At 41.4% G+C, this 27,162-nt stretch overlaps 3 protein-coding genes across 11 annotated transcripts in view; 2 read left to right on the forward strand and 1 right to left on the reverse strand.

Moving 5' to 3' along the window:
• rapgef2b (Rap guanine nucleotide exchange factor 2b) overlaps nucleotides 1-12,329 on the reverse strand; it is a 138,655-nt gene extending 126,326 nt beyond the window's left edge. For all 9 annotated transcript variants that reach the window (XM_054739304.2, XM_054739302.2, XM_054739300.2 and 6 more), the window contains exon 1: nucleotides 11,435-12,329. In XM_054739304.2, the coding sequence (XP_054595279.1) occupies nucleotides 11,435-11,503 (69 nt within the window). In that variant the 5' untranslated portion in view covers nucleotides 11,504-12,329. The remainder of the gene's footprint in view (nucleotides 1-11,434) is intronic.
• LOC139069636 (uncharacterized) overlaps nucleotides 1-27,162 on the forward strand; it is a 438,794-nt gene that overhangs the window by 404,090 nt on the left and 7,542 nt on the right. The window lies entirely within an intron of this gene.
• Nucleotides 12,828-25,625, forward strand: LOC107380050 (protein SPMIP2). The gene is made up of 4 exons (XM_015951079.3): nucleotides 12,828-13,012; nucleotides 13,603-13,832; nucleotides 14,388-14,443; nucleotides 24,382-25,625. Exons 1-4 carry the CDS (start codon nucleotides 12,952-12,954, stop codon nucleotides 24,437-24,439), a joined length of 405 nt encoding a protein of 134 aa, XP_015806565.2. The 5' UTR covers nucleotides 12,828-12,951; the 3' UTR covers nucleotides 24,440-25,625.

A 27,162-nucleotide genomic window follows, 5' to 3' on the forward strand; every position in this document is an offset into this window, starting at 1 on the left:
AAATAAGGCCTCTGCTGGCCCATTTGTTTCGCTGGAATGCTTTGTTTACATTGGCTTTGCGGGCTGCTATTTGTGTCGTATGCAGGCAAATCGGCCTACAGAATGCTGGAATGCAATCCGGCCTGGGCTCCGTCCCTCCACATGGGTCATACCGAGGTGAAAACGACAACCACCGCCAGATTTGACCAGTTTAGACGGAGAGCCAGATCAAAACAACAGCCTGTTGTTCCACATCCGCCGGAGCCAGTGATGGATGATCCAAGTAAAAAACCATGGCGAAACCCTTGCAGGTAAACACAATACATAACGCTGTACTGGGGGGTTATGTGTTTTATGATTTGATTAAGCTGTGCCATTGTAGGATACAGTTCTATGCGCGCTGCGTTCTGGACCATATGGCACAGCCTGCACGTATAATTATTGCTCTGCTGTCTGCCAAGTTTCACAAGTCAGGAAACATGTCTCCATTAAAATTTATCAGAGTTCGGCCCTTCGACTTGAAGGAATGTTTTCTGAATTATTAAACAGAAAGCCCTTATGTTGCACATGCAAGTTGTTGTATTTTTCTTTCGAAATTTGTAAACTGTTCCTACCCTCACCTATGGTCATGAGCTTTGGGTAGTGACCGAAAGAACGAGATCGCGGATACAAGCGGCCGAAATTAATTTTCTCCTAAGGGTGGCTGGGTTCTCCCTTAGAGATAGGGTGAGTAGCTCGGTCATTCGGGAGGGGCTTGGAGTAGACCTGCTGCTCCTCCACATCGAGAGGAGCCAGTTGAGGTGGCTCGGGCATCTGGTCAGGATACCTCTTGGATGCCTCCCTGGTGAGGTTTTCCGGGCACATCCAACCAGGAGGAGACCTAAAGGTAGACCCAGGACACGGTGGAGGGACTATGTCTCTCACCTGGCCAGGGAACGCCTTGGGATTCCCCCGGAGGAGCTGGCCCAAGTGGCTGGGGAGAGGAAAGTCTGGGCCTCTCGCCTTAGGCTACTGCCTCCGCGACCCCACTCCAGATAAGCGGATGAAAATGGATGGATGTTATACTTCTGTTAGGAAGGAGATTGTTGCATTTTCTAGTAATATTTAGTTGAATATGTAATTTGCACATTATTTAGCTTAGGAAGCAATAATTTCACTTGAAAATGTGAATGAAAAATGTATATACATATATACATACATATATACATATATATATATATATATATATATATATATATATATATATACATATATATATATATATATATATATATATATATATATATATATTTATATATATATATACATATATATATATTTATATATATATATACACATATATATATATATATATATATATACATATATATATATGTATATATATATATATATGTATGTATATATATATATATATGTATATATATATATACATATATATATATATATACATACATATATATATATATATATACATCCATCCATTTTCTGAACCCCTTTTTCCACGTAGGGTCGCGGGGGGCTGGTACCTATCTCCAGCGGTCAATGGGCAATCAGGCGGGGTACACCCTGGACAGAGAGCCAGTCCATTGCAGTATATATATATATATATATATATATATATATATATATATATATATATATATATATATATATATATATATATATATAATCGGCTTTAGATATCGGCCATCTGCAACAAGATTCTTTAAAAATCGGTATCGGCATCAACATTAAAAAACACACACACACATTGGTCTGTCTCTAATGATTAGCTTCTATTAGCCGAGACGTTCTCTGCTGTTTTCTGGGCGTTAAACCAACAACAGCCTTCTCCATCGTGAGTCAAGATGGGTGAGTCCATGAATGTTAAGTGACAGTGTGACGTAGAACTGTCAGGCTTTTCAAATCCTAGAGTTTCACCATCTATTTCCTATCAGAAGCTAATGCAGGAGATAGGTGTAGGAGACTGTTTCATGTTCAACCTGCATGACAAACTCAGAATGACTGATTATAATAAAAAATGTTTTTTTGTGTGTTCCACACCTTTAATCTTCAATCTGATGTATGAGTTACCCATTTCTAAATGTTGGAAATAAAAAATTAAATTCTAAGATAAGGGTCTCTAAAGGATGGACACAACAAATGTTTTTCAGCCATGCAAACATTTCAGATCAGGAATGAGTTACTCTTGAGTCGAGCTGCACTCGGGTTGAGTTCTGTACAGACTGGGGTCTTTTAAAGTCATCATGTCTTTTGCTGTGAAAGCCAAAGGAATTTAAGAGCCGACACCCCAGATGTGTTTTGCTTTGCTTTTGAAAATGTTATCACAGTGAACTAAAGCATACATTTTTTGTGATGTGTTTGTGATTCAAGAGAAAGCAGTGACCCTGAAGTCCCCACTGAAGCTAATCTGACAAGACAAAATGTGAAGGAACAATACAACCACAGGATGATCATCGAGAAGTCCAATTAAACACTGCACTCAGAGCCGTGAGGAAAGTACATGCAATCTGTGATTTTCTGCAAAGTAACTGAAAAACAAAGGTGCAACCCAGCTGATCAAAACGACCACAGCATGAATCATATAACCTGGAGAAAGCCCTTGGTCTAACAGTGATCTGGAACAGAACATGAAAGCGGAAACAGCAGAGCAAGCAGCTCAGAAGCCAGCATGGGGGACCAGATTCTGTGTTACATTAACTTTCTCTGACCGTCCATTGTTGTAGAAGAAACATGATTTAGCTGATGGAAATCAGAGCCATTATTTTGCAACATAAACATTTTTCACCACATGTACCTCCTGAGAAAATATCTGCTTTAAACACTTATCATGGTATAAAACTGGGTTGAGTTGCTGGTTAAAGAGTTTTAACACCAAGATTTCAACCATTTTCATTACCTAACAAAGCAATTACTGCCAGAACAATGAGGTGAAAGGATGGATCTTTTTTTATATGCATACATGAATTCTGTTTCCTGTGCAACCAAAACTGTATATGTAACATATTCATCAAAACCAAAAACATCTGTATTAGAAGACACCTCACTGTGTGAAAGCAGCTGTGTCGGCCTTAAACTTAAATCCCACAGGTCCATTTAATTACTAACTAGAATGGAACAGTATTTTCATTATTAGATGTTGGGAGGAGCAGCACAAACATTCTGGTGTGTTCCAGCGGGTCTTCGAGTTTCTGGACAACAGATTGTTTCCTGGCTTAAAGTCAAGCATATTAGACTCAACCCTGACCAATTAATTAAATAACAATCATCATTGACATTGTTGGGGTAAGAACAGCCATTATAGTGCTATAAAAACCTGTATGTGCAATTAAAAGTATGACTGAAATGAGCTGATGACAAACTGTGGTGGGTTCCTGTTTTGGACATCACTGATGCCATTCTTCCTCTGTATTTAGGCTGGTGGGCTCCATCCCTCACTCTGTCTAGCAAAAAACCTTCACCCAGCCATTTTCAACAGATGTGTAAGGGTTGCATAACATCTGTAAAGGTTAGCATGAAGCAAATAGCCACCACTATAGTGGATGGGTGTGTTTCCACCGGTCGCAAAGCATCGTGATTTGGATGTGTCCCAAAAGTATAGCGATGCGGTGCTCCAATAAATGTATGTTTTGGTCCAATTTTTTCACTAGCACTTCCAGAAGTGCATAAATAAATGCATTTGAGACATCTGCATGGCCAAGGTACAAAACTGAAAATAAACCACAGACCCTTTTGGATACATGCTGCTCTCTTTCTCTTTGTCCTCACATCAACTGCCAAAATCACACGTGGTCTTTTAATTCTCTGGTGATTTAGTGAACTTGCGACTTCCGCTATGTGGAATGCAATAACTTCCAACTGGTGTTCAAAATTCTCCCGGTAGGATGGGACATGCTGCTAAGCTTGCTGGGAAAAACACTTCTATTACGTTTTGCTTACGCATTCGGTGGAAAGCCAGATCAGCCTGAGTAACGTGGTGTTCCTTTGGCCTTGCACGTAGAGTCTAAGACAAGCAGCAGTTTGTCAAGAAAAGTTACACTATTTAAATGATTCTTTTAAAAAGAAATAACAGTTTATAAAGATCTTTGTTCTGTATTTAGAGTCAGGAAGATTTTAGACTAGATATTCACATGATTATGGTGCCCAAACAAAAATAGAAAACAAGTTCCAGAACAACTTTGAAAAATAGAAGCAGTGCTTTGGGGTGAAGGGGTTGAAGACAGTCTTCCTGTTTTAGTTCAAAAGGCATCCTGATGCATTTCCTCTTCCTTGACTCCACCAAGCAGGATGCTGAGCTGCGTCAATCAGTTTTTTTTTTCCTTTTGAAAAATGCTTCCCTCTTTAAAAGACTAATCACATCTCAAGTTGGTAACAATAGGAGTTTGATCTAACAAGAACTGTTCACCAGACTTACAAGAAGCTGATATCAATATCGGTCCTATAAACTAAATTTTCAAGGTATTTGATTCTAAAGTCCTAAAATAAAATATGTTTTTGTTGAAAATGATTTAACCAAGTGAAGGATAGCAGTCCTTTGCCTTTTCCACACATCTCCTGGAATGCTCACAGCAAACCTGCTTTGGTCCAGAATATTTGGAGTGTGTTTTAGGGCTGAACAATTAATTGCATATGCAATTAAATTGCGATGTGACAGAAGGAGATTTTCTAATTGCAAAAGCTGTGATTTGACTGGCAGCGACTGGTTAGCGTAATGCTAAAATACATGGAAAAACCTGTAGGGATGCTAATGCTAATATCGCCAATTACATTCTAACAAATTACAAATTTGTAGCGTGCCAAATTATTACATTTGGAGTCTAATAAAAAGAAAAAAGTGCCATTAATCAAATAAGTACAGACAGATACTTTAATAAAGCTAGAAAACTGTAAGAGACTTTAACTCCACTGAGTTTTTGCTAGCAGCTATAGATGTACTGGTAACTTTAACGACAGAAGCTCTGTATGGACAAGACGTCAAAAACTCTAAACACAAAAGACTTCAATAAATGGGACACACGTACATTTTCACAGTTGATACTAATACCTATGCTCCTTCAAGGGATGTGCTCCTGGCTGCAAAAGTTTTGCACCTTCAAATACAAAAATTTGTCTTTACTTGTGAGTGTTTATGTATATGTAGACAAATAAACTATTATGATATGTAGATAAGAATGTTGATACATAAACTTGTTTATATTTGGTACAAGTTATATAGATATTTTTTGACTTCTGTTAGTTGAAAAATATGAGAAAATCTCATTGAGAAAATAACCGTGAATTAAATCACAATTGCAATTTTGAAGAAAAAAATAGCAATTAAGATTACTTTCCAGAATCTTTCAGCCCTAGTGTGTTTACATGCACATCAGAAAACCAAAGTATTGTCCTAAAAAGACTCACGTCATTGTTTTAAAATGCATGTAAGTGCGTTAGTCTGGCTTAGTGCTGGACGATGTAGAAAAAAAGGTTATTAATTAAAAAATAATAATACTGATCGATATCAATAATTATTGAAAACTATATGAAAATGTCAAAAATATATTTTAAGTACAGCCCTGGCCATCTTAGGCCATTACTTTATGATAAAACAAGTTGGTTGCATTACCAGACTTGTTTTATATCGATTCTCGTTGCAAACCACCGTTGTTGTTGTTTGTTTTTTTTTTGTTTGTTTTTTTGTTGTTGGTTTTTTTTGTCAGACATGCAAGGATGAAGATATTGCCACACTACTGAAACACTGAAACCTTTTGTAGGGACAATTTCTTCCACCTCTCATTGCTGCAACGTCTTGTTTAAGTCACACTGCTGTCTGTTAAGGTCTGAGAGAGGAGGGCTTGATGTCTGTGTATTTGATTGGTTGAGTGTAAGTAAGGACTCCAGTACAATGCTATCCAAGACCATCGTCACAAAGCAACACACATAACACCCTAAAACTGGACAGTACGTACTCCGTTTTCTCCGTGTCTGATTCAATGACGTCACTTTCGAGAAGCGTATTTGTAGTCCTGGACTTATTTTCACAGAAAACCTAAAATAGCGTTTCCCCTTCGAAAATAAGCGCGTTCTAGGCAGTGATGGGAAAGTTTGTTTCAAAAATGAACTAGTTCAAAGTTCAGTTCATACATTTTAAAATGAACTAGTTTGTTTCTTAGTTCATAATTAAAAAAATTTTGAGCTAAGTTCACTGTTCCAAAAGCGAACTAGTTCATAGTTCTTTTTTCTCCTATATCTATCTATCTATCTATCTATCTATAGCTTATGAAATAATTTTTCAATAGTTGGTACCCGTTCAGTCCACACTCATACCCAGCTGCAGTTTTTACCCTACAGTATATTCTCAATAACATGAGGGAAACATCATTTGAACAGTTTTTTTATTTGGGAAATTATGAAACAATCTTAGGAACCAGACTGAGGTAGTGAACTCAAAGTGCAATATTAAAAGTGCAAAACATTAAAAAATGTATAATCTTTCAGTTAAGTCCCTTTTCAATTTTCTGAATGAACTTTGACTCCTGCATACTGCATAGACGTAGAAGAGTAGACACTTCACCGACCGCTACTGCCTATGTTTGGCCGCATTTGCGGGTTCTACTTTTTATAAACTCTATGGTTAACAGGACTTTTTAGCTAGGCTTTAGCTCCGGAAAAGCTCCGTGGAGATCTGGTGCTAGAAAATAGCGTTTTTAGCCCCATTGACTTGCATTCATTTTTTCGTTCTTCCGAGGACCCATGGTGCGGAAGTAACTTAGGCTCCCTATAAGTTAACGGAAGAAGGCCAACATGAAAAGGGGCATGTCTCCACCTACTGTACTGGAGTGGAACAAACTTTATTTGAGAGGCTAGTTTTCTAACGTGCATGTAAACTAGGATTAGGGCTGCACAATATATCGAAAAATTATCGTCATCGGGATAACAGGACGTGCGATAGGCCCATCGCAAAGCACGTCAAAAATGGCGATAAATGTTTGGTTCAAACATTTCCATCCGTGTCATACATCAACTTTTTGTAAACCAGCTCTGTTTTTTACGCGGAAGTATTATTTGACCAATCAAATGTAGCCCTTCTGATATGCGGCCAATCAGATGGGTCCGTTCACGTAATACGCCCGCCCCCTACGTAGACCCTTTTGGAAAGCAACATCCGAACATTAGCGGCGCCGTTCCCTTGTTTGTCATGCTGGCTCAGAGCAACGAACGCACTTTGTGCTGAGGTTTCTGGAATCAGCGCTGCTTTCAAACGTGAACGTGAGTCCGCTCGGTGTTGTTAAGCAGCTGATAATAACGGGCTGACTACGACACGTGCCGGTGAACCAACCCACCTTCATGTCGCTAGTGTTCCACCGGGTGGTGATGTTAGCCCCAGGCTTCGGTTAGCTTCCAGCTAAAAGGCTACAGCACTCTCCTCCCAGTCCCACCCTGCTAAAGAGGGCCTGGAAAAGTTACCCCACACATCAACGTGATTTTTCATTTATGAGCGTTTATAACCTTGTTAATCAGGATAGTTGATTTACTGCTGCACATAAACTGTCAGTCAGAAGCTCTGCTAGCCGGTTGTCTTAAGAGGAGCTAGTTCAATTTGTTAGCTTGTTATCAGAATCATAGTTGCAGTTTCATCATCTGAGCTGCTTTTTAAGATCTAGGTAAACTTGTTCAATTTGGGGTTAAAAACAAACATTTTCACATATTTTCCATGTAGTTTGTTGCCAGTTCCTCTTCTGAAAGGTAGACAATTGTTTTTCTCTTTCCCTCAGAAAATCTTAATATTCTCCTAGTTTGGCCCGGCACAGATCACTTTCCAGTTGCAGCAACAGCCTTATATCATAACCACATAAGTGGAGAAAATGTTCAGTAGCAATGAGAGAATTTGCTGTTGCATTTAAGTGATGTTAACTATTATTTAACATTTAAACTTATTTTCTGATATTTTTATTTATTCAAAAACCCTGGTAAGGGATGTTTTTCTGCATTTGGAGCATCAGAAAAAGTTTTATGGTGGTGGTGATGTTTTAAAGTCACTGAGAAACTGCATGCATGCAGTTTGTTGTTTTGCTGCTAATACAGTAGCAGGTGCATATTTTTGCAATAAAAATGTTATGTTGTAATGGAATTCATGCATTAGTTTTTGTTTGGTTGTAATGGAATTCATGCATTAGTTTTTGTTTGCTTTGAACCCAGAGTAGGGCTGTTGCGGTAACCGCAAAAATGAAATATCGCAATATGAAGAAGCCCACCGCGCTGCATCATGGGCCACCGCGATTACTGAACTTGGTTCAACTCAATGATGTATGTTGAGAAGGATGGCTGCACTGGTATCAAAACGAAACGTTACTTCGCTCCTTTGGGAGCACTTTGGTTTTCAGTACGTCAGCTGCTGCGCAGCCAGAGTCCTTGGCCGAGACAGAGCTGCCACCAGCGGCAAAAAAATAATAATAAATGCTCGGAGACCTGCTGAAGTCCCGGACAAGCACTGCTTCTGCAACCGTCCCGAAGAGAGTTTGAGCCGAGCTGGAGCTCACTCGCTACCTGCAGGAGGAATGCATCCACCCTAAAGAAACCCCCTGACATGGTGGAGCAACAACCGGGAGAGATTCCCTTTGCTCGCCAGTCGCACGCAAGTACGTGTGCGTTAGTGCAACAAGCGCACCATCCAAGAGGGTTTTCAGTGTTGCTGGAAATGTTGCCACCCCTCTCAGATCCTCTCTCAAACCGTATATAGTTATCATGCTGGTTTTCCTTGTGGGTAACAAGGACGTGACCGAGCTATAAAGCACCGACATTCATGTGTGTGAAAGTGAAATGATAGTGCGCCCGGTACATGTAATTTTTTATGCTTGATTTTAAACAACTAAACAAAATGGGGACTTGTTTCTTATTTGTTAGATGCTGCAGCCAAATTTGCATTTAAAAGTTTAACCTCCTGAATTTTGTTGTTTTTAAGTTCAGTCGGACTCCGACTGTCGGAGAAACAAACGTTACTGCGATCTGTGTTGTTACTGCCCTTTGATCTGCATTCAGTAAAGTGTTATTAAAGAAGGCACAGCAAATTTTAACCTTTTTTAAATGTGTAAACATTATGTTTAGATAGTACTGCAATAAAAAAAGGGCTGCAATAATATCGCACACCGCAATATTAAGCCACCCTGAATCACCGCAGGGGGAATTCCTCAACCGCGACAGCCCTAACCCAGAGCAGACGTCACACGCCAGATGACATCAACACTGCATACTTTAGTATTTGTTCATTTATCTGAGTAATATCGATATCGCACGGTTATCGAATATCGCAGGTTTTCCTAATATCGTGCAGCCCTATCTAGGATAAAGACTCCCAGCTTATTACAATAAGATCGACCTGGATTGACTTAGATGTTGGTCACTGTGCAAATGACCGCACAAAGATGACATGTTTCAGTCGTTATGTGGGTGTGAGTCAGGGTCGCTAAGCAAAGATCTGTTGTTTGTGGTTCCTTTACCCACCTGCCCTAAAGAACGGGAGAAATGCCTGCAATAAGCCCAGATACCCGCTGAAAATTAAACAGAGAAGCAACAGCAGACAGCAACGGTCCATCCTGCTGAGCAAAGCATGCACTTCTTATTTTTAATAAGTAAAGAGCGTAGTATTAATGGAAGGTACTTTGACTAATCAAGACGACAAAAACGCACCACTGAGAGCCTGACCATATGTCTAAATCTGACTCCTTCATTGGACAGAAAGCTTTAATTTGTGCAAAAATTAATTAATGCTGCACATGAAAAAAGTTATCAAACTGCCATGTTATCTTGATCTATATCACCATTGCAAACATAAAGTGCAGCAGGGCTTTGCTTGTAATTCTCCTATTTCTGTTTTGTGATCCTGCCTCATTGGTATGACTAAAACATCTACTTACAATCTAAAATTGCACAAAGGAAACTGATAGACAGTGAAAACACAAACTGTCAAGTGGTCAATTATTTAACCTGCCATGTGACAACAGCATGATGCAGAGGGTCAAGCCTCACTGTGGCGAGTCCTGAGATAAAGACGGATCCTTGAGTCTGTTAACTAATCCTGACAGAGAGGTCCTGCCAACACCATTAGGGTAAATCTGTTTGAGTCCCTGCAGTCACTCCACACATGAATAGCACACTATGTTGTCAATGAAAATTACAACCAAATACCAATATAGTGATTCAGTCACATCAGTTACAATACCATGACAGTTGCAGACTAAATATGTTGCTTACTGTAAAAGCTGTACTTTTGGTGCTAGTTTTTTTTTTTGTTTATTTGTCAATTTAATTCTTATTTATTTTTTGCTTTGAAGTTTCATTCATTAAATGTTACAAAATATCAGTTTTGATATGTTATAAACTTAAAATTGTTCAAGCTGAGAAATTTCAAAAACTTCTCATATCTTTTTGACAAATTAAGATGTTAATGCACCAAAGCCTGCCTTAGTAATGAAAGCTAAATCAATATAGATAGGGTGCAAAAACAATATAACTCAGTTTGTATGTTAGAACAATAAACAATTAATTTTTCATTCGGGAAAAATATATTTCTATTTGTAATGGTATCACAATCAATTAAAAAATTACAAATTCATGAACCTCTTTATGACTTTTTTCCTCAATTATGACAGAGTTGTAGCCAGAATAAAAGCTGTTGACAAGCATAACTGTCAAACGTGCACGATTTTTGCATCTAGCTGTAGCCCACAGGTTTATGGGTATATTCTGTTGTCTAATGTAAAGCTTTTGCTGAAGCAACATCCATTTGCAGCAGGAACTAGGCTGAAAAGAAAGGATGTCATTTTTACAAATTGCTTAACCAAAGATGCAAACCAGAAACGAGCATATTTTGAGAAATACAATTTGTTGCATAACGACTAAAAGCAGCAGCCCACAGAATTAGCAAGGGACTGAAAAGGGGAGTTGCACAGCGGAATCGGAGAGCAGCAAACTGTTTTAGCTGCAGAATGCAACAAAGAAGTTGGGTTTTTCTGCTCATTTGTAATTGCCACACATTCAGGTTTGTGCGCTGACGTCTGTTTTAATCAGGATCTGTAACGTTCGGACCAGCATCAATGACTGCTCCCAAGAAATCTTTCTTTTCGTTTATTATTAGACACCGTTATGTAAAAGGAGGGGGCCCCAAAGTTCCAGAGATGCAGCCATGTAAAAACCGTACAGGTCCGTCTGGCGAGGCTCCCATGATGGTTGCAGCTCCTGTTATGCTAAGTAGCCACGATTATCTCATATGATGAACTATTTTTTTACGGGACGTTTCCGTACGTTAACAGGAACCTGGCAACAGTTGCACACATAAATAGTTAAACTGTTGCTGATCAGAGCGGTGAAGTATCCCGAATGTTTGCATTGTAGCAACAGACTGACTAACACAGCAGGAACAAGTACTTCTAAGCACCGATTGCATCAGTAACAAATAGAAATACATCATTGTACTGACCTGTTGCGTCCTTTCAGCCGGATTCATCATTACAGCCTGCCGAAAGCGGTTATCCACATAAGACGCCATTGTTTTGAAAGACGCCGAAAGAGATATACTCAGTTCCTTATCCTTGGGGAAAAAAAAAACGTTTACAGAAAAACAGAGGTGGATTTATGCACAAACAAGCCCACTTTTGGGGCTTTCTCTACTCTTGTCGGCTGTGCTCCGGAGCTCGAGGATGAAGCTGGGAGTGCCCGGAGCCAGGCCACGACTGGAGCCAGAGCCCAAGCAGGCTCCTCGGGAGTGTCCGTCCCTTCACTGTCCCGAACCAAAAAACGGCTTCCAAAATCAGTCCAGCTGGGCGAGAAAACTTCCTTTAGACGCGAGGCTCTGACTGCTCCTTTGAGTTGTTTTTCTAACCGTACAAAGCTGGCGTCTCTTTATCCAAGCCAGCGCTAGGTAAAGCCGTTCCTTTTCTCTTCAGCATTCTGCTAGCGACGGAAAGAAATTCCATAAAGGATCCGGCAAAAACAAAAAGTAAGCTAAAGGCTAAAAGCTATCCCGTCAACAACAACATGGCGTCCGTGGTAAAAATAAATGTTATATTCAACACAGTGATAAAACTCATAATACTGACGCTTCAATTAACCTAAAAGTGGGGATACATTGACCGCCGTTGCCGTGTTCTGTTGTAAGCCACCACCATGGTGACAGACATCATTACCAAATCGGAACAAAGTAGCAACAGCACTTCCTGTGCAACGTTTCAAAATAAAAGACAGGAGGCATGTTGTGTGGCTTAAAATCGTCCCCTCCCCACGTTATTATCAGATCATTTCATAGGTTCTCATGCAGAGAAAGAGCATAACGGTGTAAAAAATGTGACTAATACCTTGTTTTTCATATTACGGTAAAAGACAAAAAAAAAAGAAAAACATTCAATTAGCTGAGTACAAGAATATTTGAGCACGCTTGTTTTGTACCATATGTCGAAATTCTTTTTGTCTGGTGGTGAAGCGGTTGCACTTCCTGTTGTGATATTTTTTTAACTTGACAAAGATGTAGTCATAGGAGGCTCATACTGGACGAGTCCATCCGACAAAGAACGAAGAGCTGTCGTGTGGCATACATTATGCTTTGGTATATGTACAGTCTATGGTGCCACCAAGCGACTAAATAGGTAACTGTTTATCTCAATGAAAGCAAAGGCAGCGGGTTTGCCCTGAGGAGTCTCAAAAAATGCACAAATTATATAAATGAGAAAATGAATGAAATAAAGTCATTTCTCATTAGATATTATTTTAGATAATTACATATTTTGTGAAGACAAAATACTGGTGATGGTTCAGCATGTGAAGTATTTCTTATTAAAACAATGTAACTTGGTCTAGTGTTCCCATGGCAACAGGTGGTTGTTATACAACCAGGCATGACCCCATCGGCAGAACAATCAGATGGATTCCTGTTGTAAGTCGGTAAGGGGCCAGAATTTTGTTTCTAACCTGGAATAATTCAGTTGGAATAGAGTAAAAACAATGCAAAACACTAAAACAGCTCAAGAGAGGTCGCAGTATGGACAAAGGATGATTTTTACAGGTAAGTTCACATAAAATGTGTTTGGTCTACCTCAGAATATTCCAAACATTCATAGCAAGTTGCTTTCAATATTTCAAATTAATTGTTTTTTTTATTTACCTCTAAAATGATAATATTGTGTTTTGTGTTCAACTATGCCTAAATAATTTAAACTGAATTAAAAATAGGAAAAAAAATAAATTTATTTATTATTATTCTCATAATGTAAAATGAAATAATGTGAGAAAATCCAGGTTTGTACCTTAAGGGTCATTCTAGTGAAACATATTTTGGGACTGAGTCTAAATGTAGGAACTGACTGAAAGGTGAAACAGCCACTGGTTTAAGATTTCATCCAGGATACCAGCAGTAACACTCGGTATGATGCTTACTGACACCACCTGCTGACACCATCTAAATCCAAATTAAAATGTCCATGTAGCCTGCAGATAATCATTAAAAGATCGTTTAAATCAGTGAAACACAGTTGTGAATTTCATTTGTAACTAATGACTTTACTTTCATTATTTATTATTTTTAATTGTGCACTCTAGGTTTAATTTAGGTATAGGTTATTCAGGTTGTTATACCTTTTTAAAACATCCATCCAGGTCCAGATGGAGTTGGAGACTACAGGCCAAGATCAAATTACTTCCCCCTGTACATCGGTGTGGGTGCTGCTTCTCCTGGGGCCACAAAAGATCTGAATTATTTATGGCGAGCTGCACCACACAGTCACCCACTCAGGGCCAGGCAGAGCTACGTGGGCGAGGTGGGCTGGGGATGGCAATACAACCAGCAGCTCAACAACGATGCACTGCTCAGCAATATGCAAATAAAGGTAAAAGAAATCTCACCTTTTCAGATAAATATGATGAGACATCAGCTGTGATGTTGCAAAAAAGAGAAAATCAATGAAATGGCCAAAAAAAAGATCAAAATCAGTTTATTATTAGAAAACAGATGTAGCTGATGCAACATGAAGTTATTTTGTCAATGCTGAACTAAAGAGTTGTGGCATCATGGACGTCATTTTCGCTTTAGAAGTCGGGGGGGGGACGGGACACGGGGGTATCTTTACAGTATGCTCTAATGGGAAAAGGGCTTCAACACAAACAGTTGTTTTCCGCTTTGTCCTAGAGCTCAACCAGTGTCAATTTAATATAGTGGAATATTGCTTTGGGATGGTAAAAAGTGCAGGGGTCAAAACTTGGCTTTGGAAAAGGTGGGGGGGACAGGGGGGACATGTGTAGCATGGCGCTGACACGTGAGTTATTTTTGGAGGCTGGGTCACGTTTGTTTAGGTATTAATATTTGATTTATCATGCAGAGGTTTTAAGCCTATAATATAATAAAATAGTGTATAAATAATTAAGTATTGTTTGTTTTCTGCTAGAAAACAGAGGCACGGGTGGCCCTGGAGGACCAAGTCACTCAGAAGTTTCAGGACCAGTAAGCTTTCATTTAAACCCCTTCACCCTACCTCCAGATTATGTTTTTGTTTGTATTCAGAATATTATTCTGTTACATATGAGTGATGTGTAAAAAAGGAGTGGAAAGAGCTCAACTTTGGACAGAAGCTGTATTTAAAGTGATCGTTTCCTCATCCATAATGCAACACTGCCACTTTGGTTAGAACCTAGCGCCCCAAACTGTGGATAAGACTTCCTGCAGAATCGCCTGATCACACCTGGAGCAAACACTACAGAAGAATCATTTGGTAGTTTTACATGTCTGATAACAAGATTTCCACGAATAAATTATTTAATATTTAATTTCTCTATATTGGAATAAAAAGTGTATTAAAATATTTTAGAATGAATCTGTGGTTCATCAGTAGATTTTTAAATGATGGCTTATATGTAGTTTGAATTAAAGAAGTATTTACTTTATCTAACCAGCAATAAAGATTTAATGTAAAATGTTCAGTGGTTTTACTCTTGAGTATTGGTTATTTTAACCACTTTGAACCCATTTATATTTTTCTTTTTTTGCTGTCAACTTTTAATTTGAAAAGCAGAGGTGTGGACTTGAGTCACATGACTTGGACTCGAGTCAGACACGAGTCATTATTTTAATGACTTCTGACTTGACTTGATAAAATTTATAGACTTACAACTTGACTCAGACTTGAACGCCAATGACTTGCGGCTTGAATCAACTTGCATTTGTTGACTTGATGCTGACTTGAGCATGTTTGATATTTTAGCACAAAAGTTGACACGACATGGACAAAAATCATAAATCATTCTTCATTCTGGGTTTGATCTTGTACTGCTAAATGCAGCAGCATTTTGTTTATAATCAGTTTCAGTTGCACTTCCTGCTTGTTTGAGCAAATAAATGAAGCTTTAAGAAGGTTTATTTCTGAACTTTATTTATTATCATTGTCATTGAGTTGAAGTTTGACAGATGACTTGATTATGACTTGAAAATTCAAAGTTAAGGACTTGGACTTCCACATCATTGACTTTGGACTCGACTTGGACTTGACTGTCTTTGACTTGGACTTGACTCGAGACTTGACTGGAAAGACTTGTGACTTGGTCACACCTCTGTTTAAAACCCTTTTGTCTGATTAAGCTGAACATTTTCATTGTGCTTGCAGATCCAGCACACATTAATCTTGTTCCTGGCTTTGGCCAAGCTGATAGTTCTTCAAATAAATATAAATGAAGAAAAAACAATAATTAAGAAGGCATAAAAGAGTAGAAAATACATTTTGAACATGACTCTAATGAGGTAAACCAACGAGACACATTATCATTAATGAACATAAAACTGATATGAGAAAAATGGGATGAACTAAAAGAGAGAACTTAAAATATGAAAACTGCTAGAGTGATACCACTCTATAAGGGTGGAAATATGCACGAATACTCTAATTATAGGCCAATATCACTGCTTCCGCAGTTTTCAAAAATTCTGGAAAAATTATTTGTTGTTAGATTGGAAAAGTTTATTAATAGGCATAGTGTTTTGCATAATAGTCAATATGGGTTTCGTTCTAATCATTCAACTGCAACAGCAATAACTGACTTAGTAGAAGAGATTTCAATAGCAATAGATAATAAACAATATTTGGTGAGTGTTTTTGTAGATTTACAAAAAGCATTTGATACGCTGGATCATGTAATATTATTAGATAAATTATACAAATCCTGGATTAGAGGAGTAGCACATGAGTGGGTCCGAAGTTATTTGACGAACCAACAACAGTTTGTGGAAATTGATAATATAAATGTCACGCGAGGGTACACAGGAATAAACCCAAATGCAGGAGACAGGATGACCAGATCCTATACTGATTACTTTTAATAACAAAAAAATCACCACATAAGTGGGAAAAGGACTTCACGGGTAATACAAAACAAAACTACCACAGACTCGAAACAAAGCTATGCTCTAAACACCAGAAACTCTTCACAACAACGCCACACCATGCACAGGAAGCAGCTGCTTAAATACATGGTGTGGCAATCAGGAAATTGCAGTCAGCTGCGGCATTCCCCGATGCTCCAAAGAGGGGCAGGAACAGCAGGAAGAGCCACAGCCAACCTACACAGAGAAAGAAAAAACATGTATTAAAACAATCAGGAGGAGTAACCCATAACATAACCCCCCTCACAAGGTCCGGCTTCCAGACGGACGACGAGGCTGATCAGGGTTGTCCCGGTGAAAACGGGCGATCAGGTCACGGCACAGGACGTGGCGTTCGGGGACCCACTGGCGGTCCGCCGGGCCGTAACCCTCCCAATCCACCAGGTACTGGATGCCCCGACCCACCCTCCGAGAGGCCAGGAGCTTGTTCACCTTGAAGACCGGGCCACCGTCCACAAGGCGAGGAGCAGGCGGAGCCGCAGGGGGCGGATGCAAGGGGCTAGTCACAAAGGGCTTAAGCTTGCTCACGTGGAAAACAGGGTGGATCCGCAGGGAGCGAGGAAGGTCCAACCTGACCGCCACCGGGTTGATGACCCTGGACACTGAATAGGGGCCGATGTACCGAGGAAGGAGCTTTCTCAAACCCCCTTTCAATGGCACATCTGTCGAGGCAAGCCAAACCTTGTCTCCCACCTTGTAGTCGGGTGCGGCTGATCTCCGACGGTTCGCCACTGCGGTGAACCGTTCCTGATTCTGGACCAGACGAGAGCGGTAGTCCACCCAAGTGCGCCGACAGCGTCGTACAAACGCGGCAGGGCCGGAGGCCGATGCAGACCTCTCCTGATGGGGGAAAAGTGGGGGCTGATAACCATAGGCAGCCTGAAAAGGGGAGAAACCGGTAGAGTTCACAAGAGAATTATGGGAATATTCTGCCCAAGGGAGCTGTGAGGACCAGGTCGAGTGGTTCTTAGAGCACATAGCTCGTAGGGTGGTCTTAAAGTCCTGATTAAACCGCTCCACTTGCCCGTTGGTCTGAGGATGGAAACCAGAACTTAAACTGACCGTTATCCCGAGGAGCTTGCAGAATTCTCTCCAGAATGCTGCCACGAACTGTGGACCCCGATCCGAGGTAATGTTCTCAGGAAGCCCGTGCAGTCGAAACACATGTCGTGCCACTATCTCGGCCAGTTGTTTTGCCGAAGGCAGTTTCTGTAGGGGCACAGCATGAACCAACTTCGAAAATCTGTCCACGATAGTCAGAATGACAGTGTTACCTCTTGAACGGGGCAGACCCGTGATGAAGTCCATGGCTATGTGGGACCATGGTCTTGAGGGGATAGGTAAAGGCTGTAGGAGACCTGCAGCAGGGGTTCTGGGCACTTTAGCACTGGCACACACAGGGCACAAGGAGACGAAAACTCGTATGTCAGAGGACATGGTGGGCCACCAGAAACGCTGAGCCACCAGGAAGGCGGTCCTTGTCATCCCGGGATGGCAAGCCAGGCGTGACGAGTGCCCCCACTTCAGCACCGCGGGGCGTAGACTCGAAGGCACAAACAAGCAGTTAGGGGGGCATCCATCAGGGATTGGGATCGTGCCTGAAACTGCAGACTTGACCCTACGTTCCAAGGCCCAGCGGTTAGCCCCAAGTACCAGGACAGGAGGAACGATGGTGGTGGTACCCGGGACCTCTGTCGACCTGCAGTCCTGCTGATATTGTCGGGACAAGGCGTCAGGTTTGATGTTTTTGCTGCCAGGGCGATAAGAGAGGGTGAAGTTGAAACGGTCAAAAAACAGAGCCCACCGGGCTTGGCGTGGATTAAGTCGCTTAGCCGTGCGAATGTACTCTAGGTTCTTGTGGTCTGTCCACACCAGAAAAGGCTGTCTTGCACCCTCCAGCCAGTGGCGCCATTCATCAAGGGCTAGCTTAACAGCTAGCAACTCTCTGTTCCCTATGTCGTAGTTTCTCTCTGCAGGATTGAGCTTGCAGGAGAAATACGCGCAGGGATGAACTTTGTTATCAGACGCTCTCTGTGACAACACGGCCCCCACCCCAGACTCAGACGCATCGACCTCCACAATAAACTGTTTGGAGGGGTCAGGCTGAGTCAGGATAGGAGCCGTAGAGAAACGTCTTTTAAGCTCAGTAAAAGCCCTATTGGCTCCAACGTCCCAGACAAAACGTACCTGAGCTGAGGTGAGTTTATGGAGAGGTGCAGCCACGCCACTGAACCCTTTGATGAAACGTCTGTAGAAGTTAGCAAACCCCAAGAAGCGCTGGAGTTGCTTACGATCCGCGGGGACAGGCCAATCGAGAACAGCTTGTACCTTAGCCTCGTCCATCTGCACTGAACCAGGAGAAACCACATGCCCAAGGAACTTGGTTTGTGTTGTGTGGAACTCACATTTCTCCGCCTTGCAGAACAGCTGGTTCTCGAGAAGACGCTGCAATACGGCTCTGACGTGCTGCACATGAGTGTCTCGGTCTGGGGAAAATATCAAGATATCATCCAAATAAACAAACACAAATTTGTTGATCATGTCCTTGAGAACGTCATTTATGAGGCATTGGAAAACTGCGGGCGCATTGGTGAGACCAAACGGCATGACCAAATACTCAAAATGGCCATTGGGAGTATTGAAAGCAGTCTTCCACTCATCTCCCTCACGAATACGAACCAAATGGTAAGCGCTCCGCAGGTCCAGCTTTGTGAAGATCTGAGCCCCCCTGAGAAGATCAAAAGCAGACTGTAACAGAGGCAAAGGGTAAGTGTTCCGGACTGTAATAGCATTCAGCCCTCTGTAGTCAATGCAGGGCCGTAAGCCCCCATCCCGCTTGCCCACAAAGAAGAATCCCGCCCCAGCTGGCGATGAGGATGGGCGAATGATCCCAGCCTGCAGGCTCTCCTGTAGGTACTCCTCCATGGCCGCACGCTCAGGGATGGCGAGGGGGTAGATGTGGCCCTTAGGAGGCTGCGTTCCAGGTAGGAGGTCAATGGCGCAGTCATAAGGACGATGAGGGGGCAGGGCCTTGGCTCGCACCTTGCAAAACACAGCGGCCAAGTCTGCATACTCGGGGGGCACCGAACTTAAGTCTGGAGGTTCAACAGGAGGGTTAGAGACAGAGGAGCGTGTAGCAGCAGCCGTTAAACAGTTCAGCAAACAGAAAGAGCTCCAGGAGAGCACACGGCCTGAACACCAGTCAATGTGAGGAGAATGTTTACACAACCAAGGAAAACCTAAAATAACCGGAGGCCTCATGGAATCCACTACATAAAAATCCATAAGTTCAGAATGGTTTCCAGAAACAGTTACCTTAATAGGAACCGTGCGTGCTGTTACTCTGTGGATGATGGAACCGTTTATGGCACGGATGAGCAAGGCAGGGGATAAGGGTATTACTGGAATACAAAGTGCGCTTACCACTTCCTGGGATATCAGATCACCATCTGAACCAGAGTCAATCAAAGTCTCATAAGCATTCTGCATCTGGCCATAGGTCACCAGCACATTGACGGGGGGTCGAGAGGGTGGGGAGGAAGATGAAAATCGACTCACTAGGTGCCCCCCCGCTAGTGAGCCCCCCCGTTTCCCGGACATTGACGCACCTGGTGACCGGGACGAGCACAGTACAGACACAGCCCCTCCCTCATCCGTCTCCGTCGTTCAGATGCGGGGAGCCGTCCCACTCCCAGCTGCATGGGTTCCACAGGAGACTGAGCCTCACGAGCGACGGGAGGCTGTGACAAGGCCCTGAGGGGTGCGTGGTTAAAATCCGGTAGACGGCGTTCCTCTCTGCTTCGCTCCATCCTCCGACGATCGATGCGGGTAGCCAGCTCGATTAGCTCCTCCAGATCCTCCGGAACCTCCCGTGCAGCCAGCTCGTCCTTCAGAGAGCTGGAGAGACCTCGAAGGAAGACGTCGATCTGCGCCTCTTCCGGCCAGCGAGTGTTAGCTGCCAAGGTACGGAACTCCACTGCATAGGCAGAGACGCTACGTCCGCCCTGCCTAAGGCAGAGTAAGTCAGCAGCAGCAGTTCGGTGAGGAGTGGATGGATCGAACACCATGAGCAGCTGGCGAGAGAATTCCCGAAAAGAGCGGCGGAGGTCCGAGCCTCGGTCCCACTCCGCCAGGCCCCACCTCTTAGCTTGTCCAGTTAAAAAGCTCATGGCGAAGGCTACTTTGCTTTCTTCAGAGGGGAACTCACCGGGGTTAAAGTCAAAATGCAGCCTGCAGGAGGCGAGGAACGGCCGGCAGTCCACAGCCGTGCCATTGAAGAGCTCGGGGGAACCCAGGCGGACCTGACGAGGCGGAGTGGAAGCCTGCGGAGTGGGAGCCTGCTCCAGCCTAGAGAGGCGTCCATGGAGTTGTTGCATTCCGGACAGGCAGCCGCGTAACTCCCGAGCCAATACAGCAAGTTCACCTCCACTTGCCGCGTCCTCATCTGACCCAAGTAAGGGAACGTTGGCAGCTGGTATTCCTCCTGCTGGGTTGGTCATGGTGGCGTTGTAATGTCACGCGAGGGTACACAGGAATAAACCCAAATGCAGGAGACAGGATGACCAGATCCTATACTGATTACTTTTAATAACAAAAAAATCACCACATAAGTGGGAAAAGGACTTCACGGGTAATACAAAACAAAACTACCACAGACTCGAAACAAAGCTATGCTCTAAACACCAGAAACTCTTCACAACAACGCCACACCATGCACAGGAAGCAGCTGCTTAAATACATGGTGTGGCAATCAGGAAATTGCAGTCAGCTGCGGCATTCCCCGATGCTCCAAAGAGGGGCAGGAACAGCAGGAAGAGCCACAGCCAACCTACACAGAGAAAGAAAAAACATGTATTAAAACAATCAGGAGGAGTAACCCATAACAATAAATCCTCTATACATATTATTAGTTGTGAAGTACCACAAGGATTGGTCTTTGGACCATTACTTTTTCTTTTATACGTTAATGATATTGCTTTTGTTTCAAAATTATTCAAGTGCATACTATTTGCAGATGACACTACCTTATTTTATTCAGGAGAAAATATAAAATATGTTTTAAATGTAGTTGAAAATGAATTTACAAAAATTAAAATATGGTTTGATATCAATGGGCTTTCTTTAAATATCAATAAAACTAAGTTTATAGTTTTTTGTAGTAGTAAAAAAGTGCTGATGCATCAATAAATGTTGAAGGAATTGAGATAGAAAGAGTAAAAGAAGTTAAGTTTTTAGGTGTTATTATTGATGAACACTTATCGTGGAAGTCTCACATAAATTATATTAAAATTAAAACATCTCGAGCTATTTCAGTACTAAATAAGACAAAGGAATTGTTGAACATAAAAGCTTTGCATATTCTGTATAACTCGTTAATTCTTCCATATCTGACATATTGTATCGAAGTATGGGGAAGTACTTGCAAAACATATACGCATTCAATTTTTCTTTTACAGAAAAGAGCAGCAAGAGTTATTAGTGGAAGTGGATACAGGGATCATACTGATCCAATGTTTTCACAACTAGACCTAATGAAAATTGACAAACTAGTAGAATATAATTTATTAAAACTTATGTACAAAGCACACCAAGGCATTCTACCAATAAATATTCAAAATAAATTTGTAAAAAGAGAAAGCAATTATAATCTAAAAGGAACTGATATTTTAAATAAAACAAGATTCCGAACAGCGATAATGGAAAGATGTATCGCAGTTAAAGGTGTCTATTTATGGAATAGACTCAACAGTGAAATAAAACAATCTAAATTATTTTCTGTATTTAAAAAAATGTGAAACGTATCATGATGAAGTAATAAGACCTTAAGTAGGCTGATTGACTTGTTTTGTCTTGGGGTCGGAGGTTAGATTAATGAAATTCTTTGAGTTGAACAGCTAATGTCTTGATGTGAAAAGGGAGCAGATATTATAAGTTTTTGCTTCTTTCTGCTCCTTTTCATTTATGATTATTTGTGAACATGAATTGTTTTAATGTAACTTTTATTTGATTGATTGAATGAAATAAACGAAACGAACGAACAAACGAAGAGAGTACCACATTAAATCAACATTGTCATTTCACATATTTGGTCTGATAGATTAGGGAAGTGAAGAAAAGTTATTCAAAGAAATATGACTTTTCCAAAGAATGTACTGTACAACAAAGAATATGCTGAAGTGCATCACTGAAAACAACAAATCACACGTAGCACCTCCTCTGTTGATGAAAAGCATAAAGTATTTGCAGAAGGAATTAAAATCTAAATATGAGCATTTGGGGAAATTAGAAAACATTTGTAAACTCCATCGTTATGATGACACCAGTCCAGGTGAGCATTGGGTAGAAAAAAAGGAATTAACAAGAAAAATGTTTATCTTTTGGGGAAAATTCTCATTTCTTTTTAATCTCCACAAAAACAGTCCAGATCAAAAGCTTATGACCACATGATAGATTCCAAGTAGAACACGAAACAAGAAAAGGAGTGAGACAAAACATTTTTGGAGCAGCAGTTTATTTAGAGCAGTGCTTAGACTGAAAACAGGCTGTATTAGCGCTGATCAAAAGTTTAAGACCATGTGTCTTTAAAACAGGGGTGGGGAACCCTGGTCCATCGAGGGTCACTATCCAGCATATTTTAGTTTCAACCCTGTTTTAACACACCGTATTTCAATCAGCAGGTGATTAACAGGCTTCTGCAGAACCTGATGAGCTCTGCACAGAAGAATCAACCACTGAATCAGAAGTGTTGGAGCAAAGACACACAGGATACTGGCCCTCAAGGACCAGGGTTCCCCACGCCTGCTTTAAAATGTCTCTTCAGCACTCGGAGGAAAGTTCTCACATCGTGGAAATGCTTGCATCAAGCATGCTGTAATGAATATTTTGGAACTGGAAGTGTTAAAGTGATAGAGATAGGGTGAGAAGCTAGGTCATTCGGCAGGGGCTCGGAGTAGACCCGCTGCTCCTCCACATCGAGAGGAGCCAGTTGAGGTGGCTCGGGCATCTGTTCAGGATGCCTCCTGGACGCCTCTCTGGTGAGGTTTTCCGGGCACGTCCAACTGGGAGGAGACCTAAAGGTAGACCCAGGACACGGTGGAGGGACTATGTCTCTCACCTGGCCAGGGAACGCCTTGGGAATCCCCCGGTGGAGCTGGCCCAAGTGGCTGGGGAGAGGGAAGTCTGGGCCTCTCGACGTTACTGCCCCCGCAACCAGACTCCGGATAAGCGGATGAAAATGGATGGATGGATAAAGTGATCAACAATACCAGTGAAGCTACTCATTACTGAGTTCATGTTTACAACTTTGATTTCTGCTTTAGAGGGTTTACAGGTTTTTTTGTTTTTGTTTTGTTTTTGCAGGTGTGGTCTTAAACCTTGGATTACCTGTAAAGCAACATGTTTCATTTTGCTGCTTAGAAAATGTTTTGTCTCTCTTCCATTATTTCTTTCTGCGTGTTGAAGCTCTACTTGGAACCTCGTGGTGATCTAATCATGCAAAAAGTTATTTTTGCCATTTTTCAAGTGGTCTTTCAATCATGTGTTATGTTATGTTTCATCATTATTGTTTACCATTAAATTCCATTTGATTAATACAAAACAATTTCACAACACTGCATTCTTTAATGTAACTGGGAAACCTCTTTTCTTACTGTTTTTGTACCCCCTTTCAGCCACTTTAAACCTCTGCATATTTATTCAGGTTCTATTCTCTTCACACACGTCACTGGTTTGTAAAACACCCAGTAATCATTACAACTGGGACCTTTAAAACCAACAAGAACATGCTTATTTAGACTGGCAGCACCAGAACAAATGCAAAGCCATTAGTTCCAAATAATTCCCCAACCAGACCGAAGCATTATGAAGTTACTGGGAAAGAAAAGTGACCCTTTTAGCATGCAAACAAGACAGTAGATCTAGTTAAAAAACAACACACTCTGTAGGTAAACACAAAAGCCAGTTAAGTCAGTTGATCTTTGCCTGATTGTTTTGTATTTGTTTTCTTTCAGAAAAAACATGATTGATGATTCACAAAAAAGGATCACCAAGCTTTACAGAAATAATTAGAGCAAACAGCAGATGGCATTCTGCCTCCCACAGTGAGTGGAGGACCTGACTTTTAATGAGACATGTCAAGTTTGATGGAACATCTCTTAATCAAGGTTGACTTGTCAACACTTGTCTTTTGCACACCTTGCAGCCTGAAAAACTCTCATGAAAATGTCTCACTTATCAATCATAACAAGTAGACTCACATTGTTGATTTAGAAAAATTCTACACATTTTTGAAAGTTCAATTTTAGGATTGAACTTTACCTAACAATCTTGTTGTCGATCAGAAACTTGGATAGGTTCAGTGTGAAGGCCTGCATGTTCAGTTCCTGTGCTCCAGGTTCATGCAGCAGCACTTGGAGTAGACTGTCTGCTGATGACAGGAGACACCGGGGACCTTACTCCACTTCACCTGCAGTTCAAGAGGAGGGAACTTCTCTTCAGCACATGCCAATTTATTTTATTTGTTTGGTGCAGGAGTTATTGGTTACAGGCTTATTTGCTAGTGTTTACATTGTTTAATAAATTATTTCAACTTCTTTCAAACATGACATCTCACTCTGTTTTTGTAGTGGATTTGAGTCAGACTGTGACAAGGTGGGGGCTTGTCTGGGATTTGAATTTAAAACTTCTTGCAACATAAACAGGGATATCTAAACATAAACACATACAGGAAACCAACACACACAGACCAATATCTATTATGGACATCAGAACTCCCCACCATACACAAAATGTCAGTAATCAGAACATTATATCACCGAACAAACATAATAACAGAAGAAAGAGACCGTAAACAAGAGGACAAATACATACAACATGCTTTAAAGACCTGCGGATACCCGACATGGACAATAAACAAAGGGAAACGGCAAACAAAAACAGAAAGAAAAGAACAACCTAAGCAAAGAACCAGAAACCCAGAAAGACAAGAACCAAAACCAGTGATAACCCTACCAAACATCAGAGGCATAACAGAAAAAATAAGAGCAACAATGAAAAAAACACAACATAAATACACCAACAAAACCATTCACAACAGTTAGAAACAGACTAGTGCACCCAAAAGACAAAATATCAGCTGGACTTAAATGTGGAGTCATTTACGAAATCCCATGCAAACTTTGCAATAAAACATACATAGGAGAAACCGGACGCCAACTCAACACACAAATAATAGAACATAGAAAGGAGTGTGAGAAAGAGGCAAGTCGAAAACACACAAGAACAGCAAAAGAAGAAGCAGAAAACACAATAAAAAAGTCAGCCGTAACAGATCACTGCATGAGAGAAAACCATATAATGGACTGGGACAACACAAGGATCGTAAACATCGAACAACAGAAATGCAAAAGATGGATAAAAGAAGCAGTCGAGATAAGGAGACGTGGATGTGGGACCATGAACAGAGACGATGGAGTTTACACGTTGGACCGTGCATGGGACTGCATCGTCGGAGAGGGGAGAGCGGGCAGCAGAGGGCGACAACGTCCTCTGCTGCCCGCGGATAATCGGAGAAGGAAGTGACACCACCATCAGCGTCAGCCTGAGGAGGTCGGCAGCCGCAGACGAAATGTGGTGGGAAAACAGGTAACAAAACTGTTTCTGTGTTTTAAAAAAAGAACGACAGCATGGAATTATAAACAGGGATGTTAATGGTAATTTACTCATGCACTCATTTATGTTCTTAGCCACTTTTTCCTCACTAGGGACACAGGGAACGTGCCCTGCTCCAGTGGCCATCACGGAAAGGAGAGACCCATCCTGGACAGGTCCCTAGTCCATCACAGGGTCACACAAAGTCCCTGTCCCAATACTTGCACTTCCACCTTTGCGCATTCCCATTCAGGGGTGCGAGTACATAAGATGTCTCAGTTCTCAAGCATGGACCTGCTCAAACATGGGCAATGCCCCTTTGCGTCATTAATTCACACTTTACCAAAGTCTGCATTGATGCAGATTTTTGCATAGGACAATGCCCACAATCAATTGCTGCGTTGGAATTTTGAAAGAAGGCGGAGAAGTGCCCTTTCTGAAAAAAGATCTATTTTCAAGTATAATTACTGAAATATTGAATATATATGTATGACACACATCCATGCACATTCACCTAGGGACAATTAAAGACAGCGGTCTTGGACCCCAGTTCTAAGGGTCCACAAACACACCTGATTTTAACAGGCTTAACAGGTGGGTTGACTATTGTATCATTAAAAATAGCATTCATTTCTTTTTCGGAATTGTTTTTCATGGATCTTTTGGCCCTATCACACTTCAGTTATTCACTCTTTAGATTCCCATTTGAGAAGAACAGGTTAATCCATCCCTACAGCCAGAGCAATCACATCCCCTTATGTCTGGTGTAGATAACTGTACAGCCTGTTTGCCATGAGAGAAACCATCAATTTCCAAATAATGAGCCAAAGAGACATCGATTTATTGGGGTCAGCTGCAATTTGTTGGTAACACCATCACTACAATGGGCTGGCCTTAATCTGACACTCACCTGAGGGCACACTGGGGCTGAATTTGAAGAGACAGTACATTGTGCATTTCCAAGATAGCCTGAATTTGGAGGACATCCGAAGCTTTAGGTTTTTCTTGATTATTTCCATTTCCTGTCTTCCAACTCCTAAACTAGTTGGGGTAAATTACTGCTCCTTCTGAATATAACACCACTCAAGGTATTTTGTTTACAGACAATGTGTTTCCTTTTTTCATTGCACATGCATGCTCAG

The sequence above is a fragment of the Nothobranchius furzeri genome, chromosome 1, assembly GCF_043380555.1.
Source record: "Nothobranchius furzeri strain GRZ-AD chromosome 1, NfurGRZ-RIMD1, whole genome shotgun sequence".
Lineage (NCBI taxonomy): Eukaryota > Metazoa > Chordata > Actinopteri > Cyprinodontiformes > Nothobranchiidae > Nothobranchius > Nothobranchius furzeri.

Excerpts from the sequence above, each read along its gene's own strand:
- LOC107380050 (XM_015951079.3), top strand. The coding sequence starts at position 12,952 with ATGCAAAACACTAAAACAGCTCAAGAGAGGTCGCAGTATGGACAAAGG. Across the intron at positions 13,013-13,602 it reads ACAAAGGATGATTTTTACAG|GTCCAGATGGAGTTGGAGAC; the intron begins GTAAGTTCACAT and ends ACATCCATCCAG. Across the intron at positions 13,833-14,387 it reads TCAGCAATATGCAAATAAAG|AAAACAGAGGCACGGGTGGC; the intron begins GTAAAAGAAATC and ends GTTTTCTGCTAG.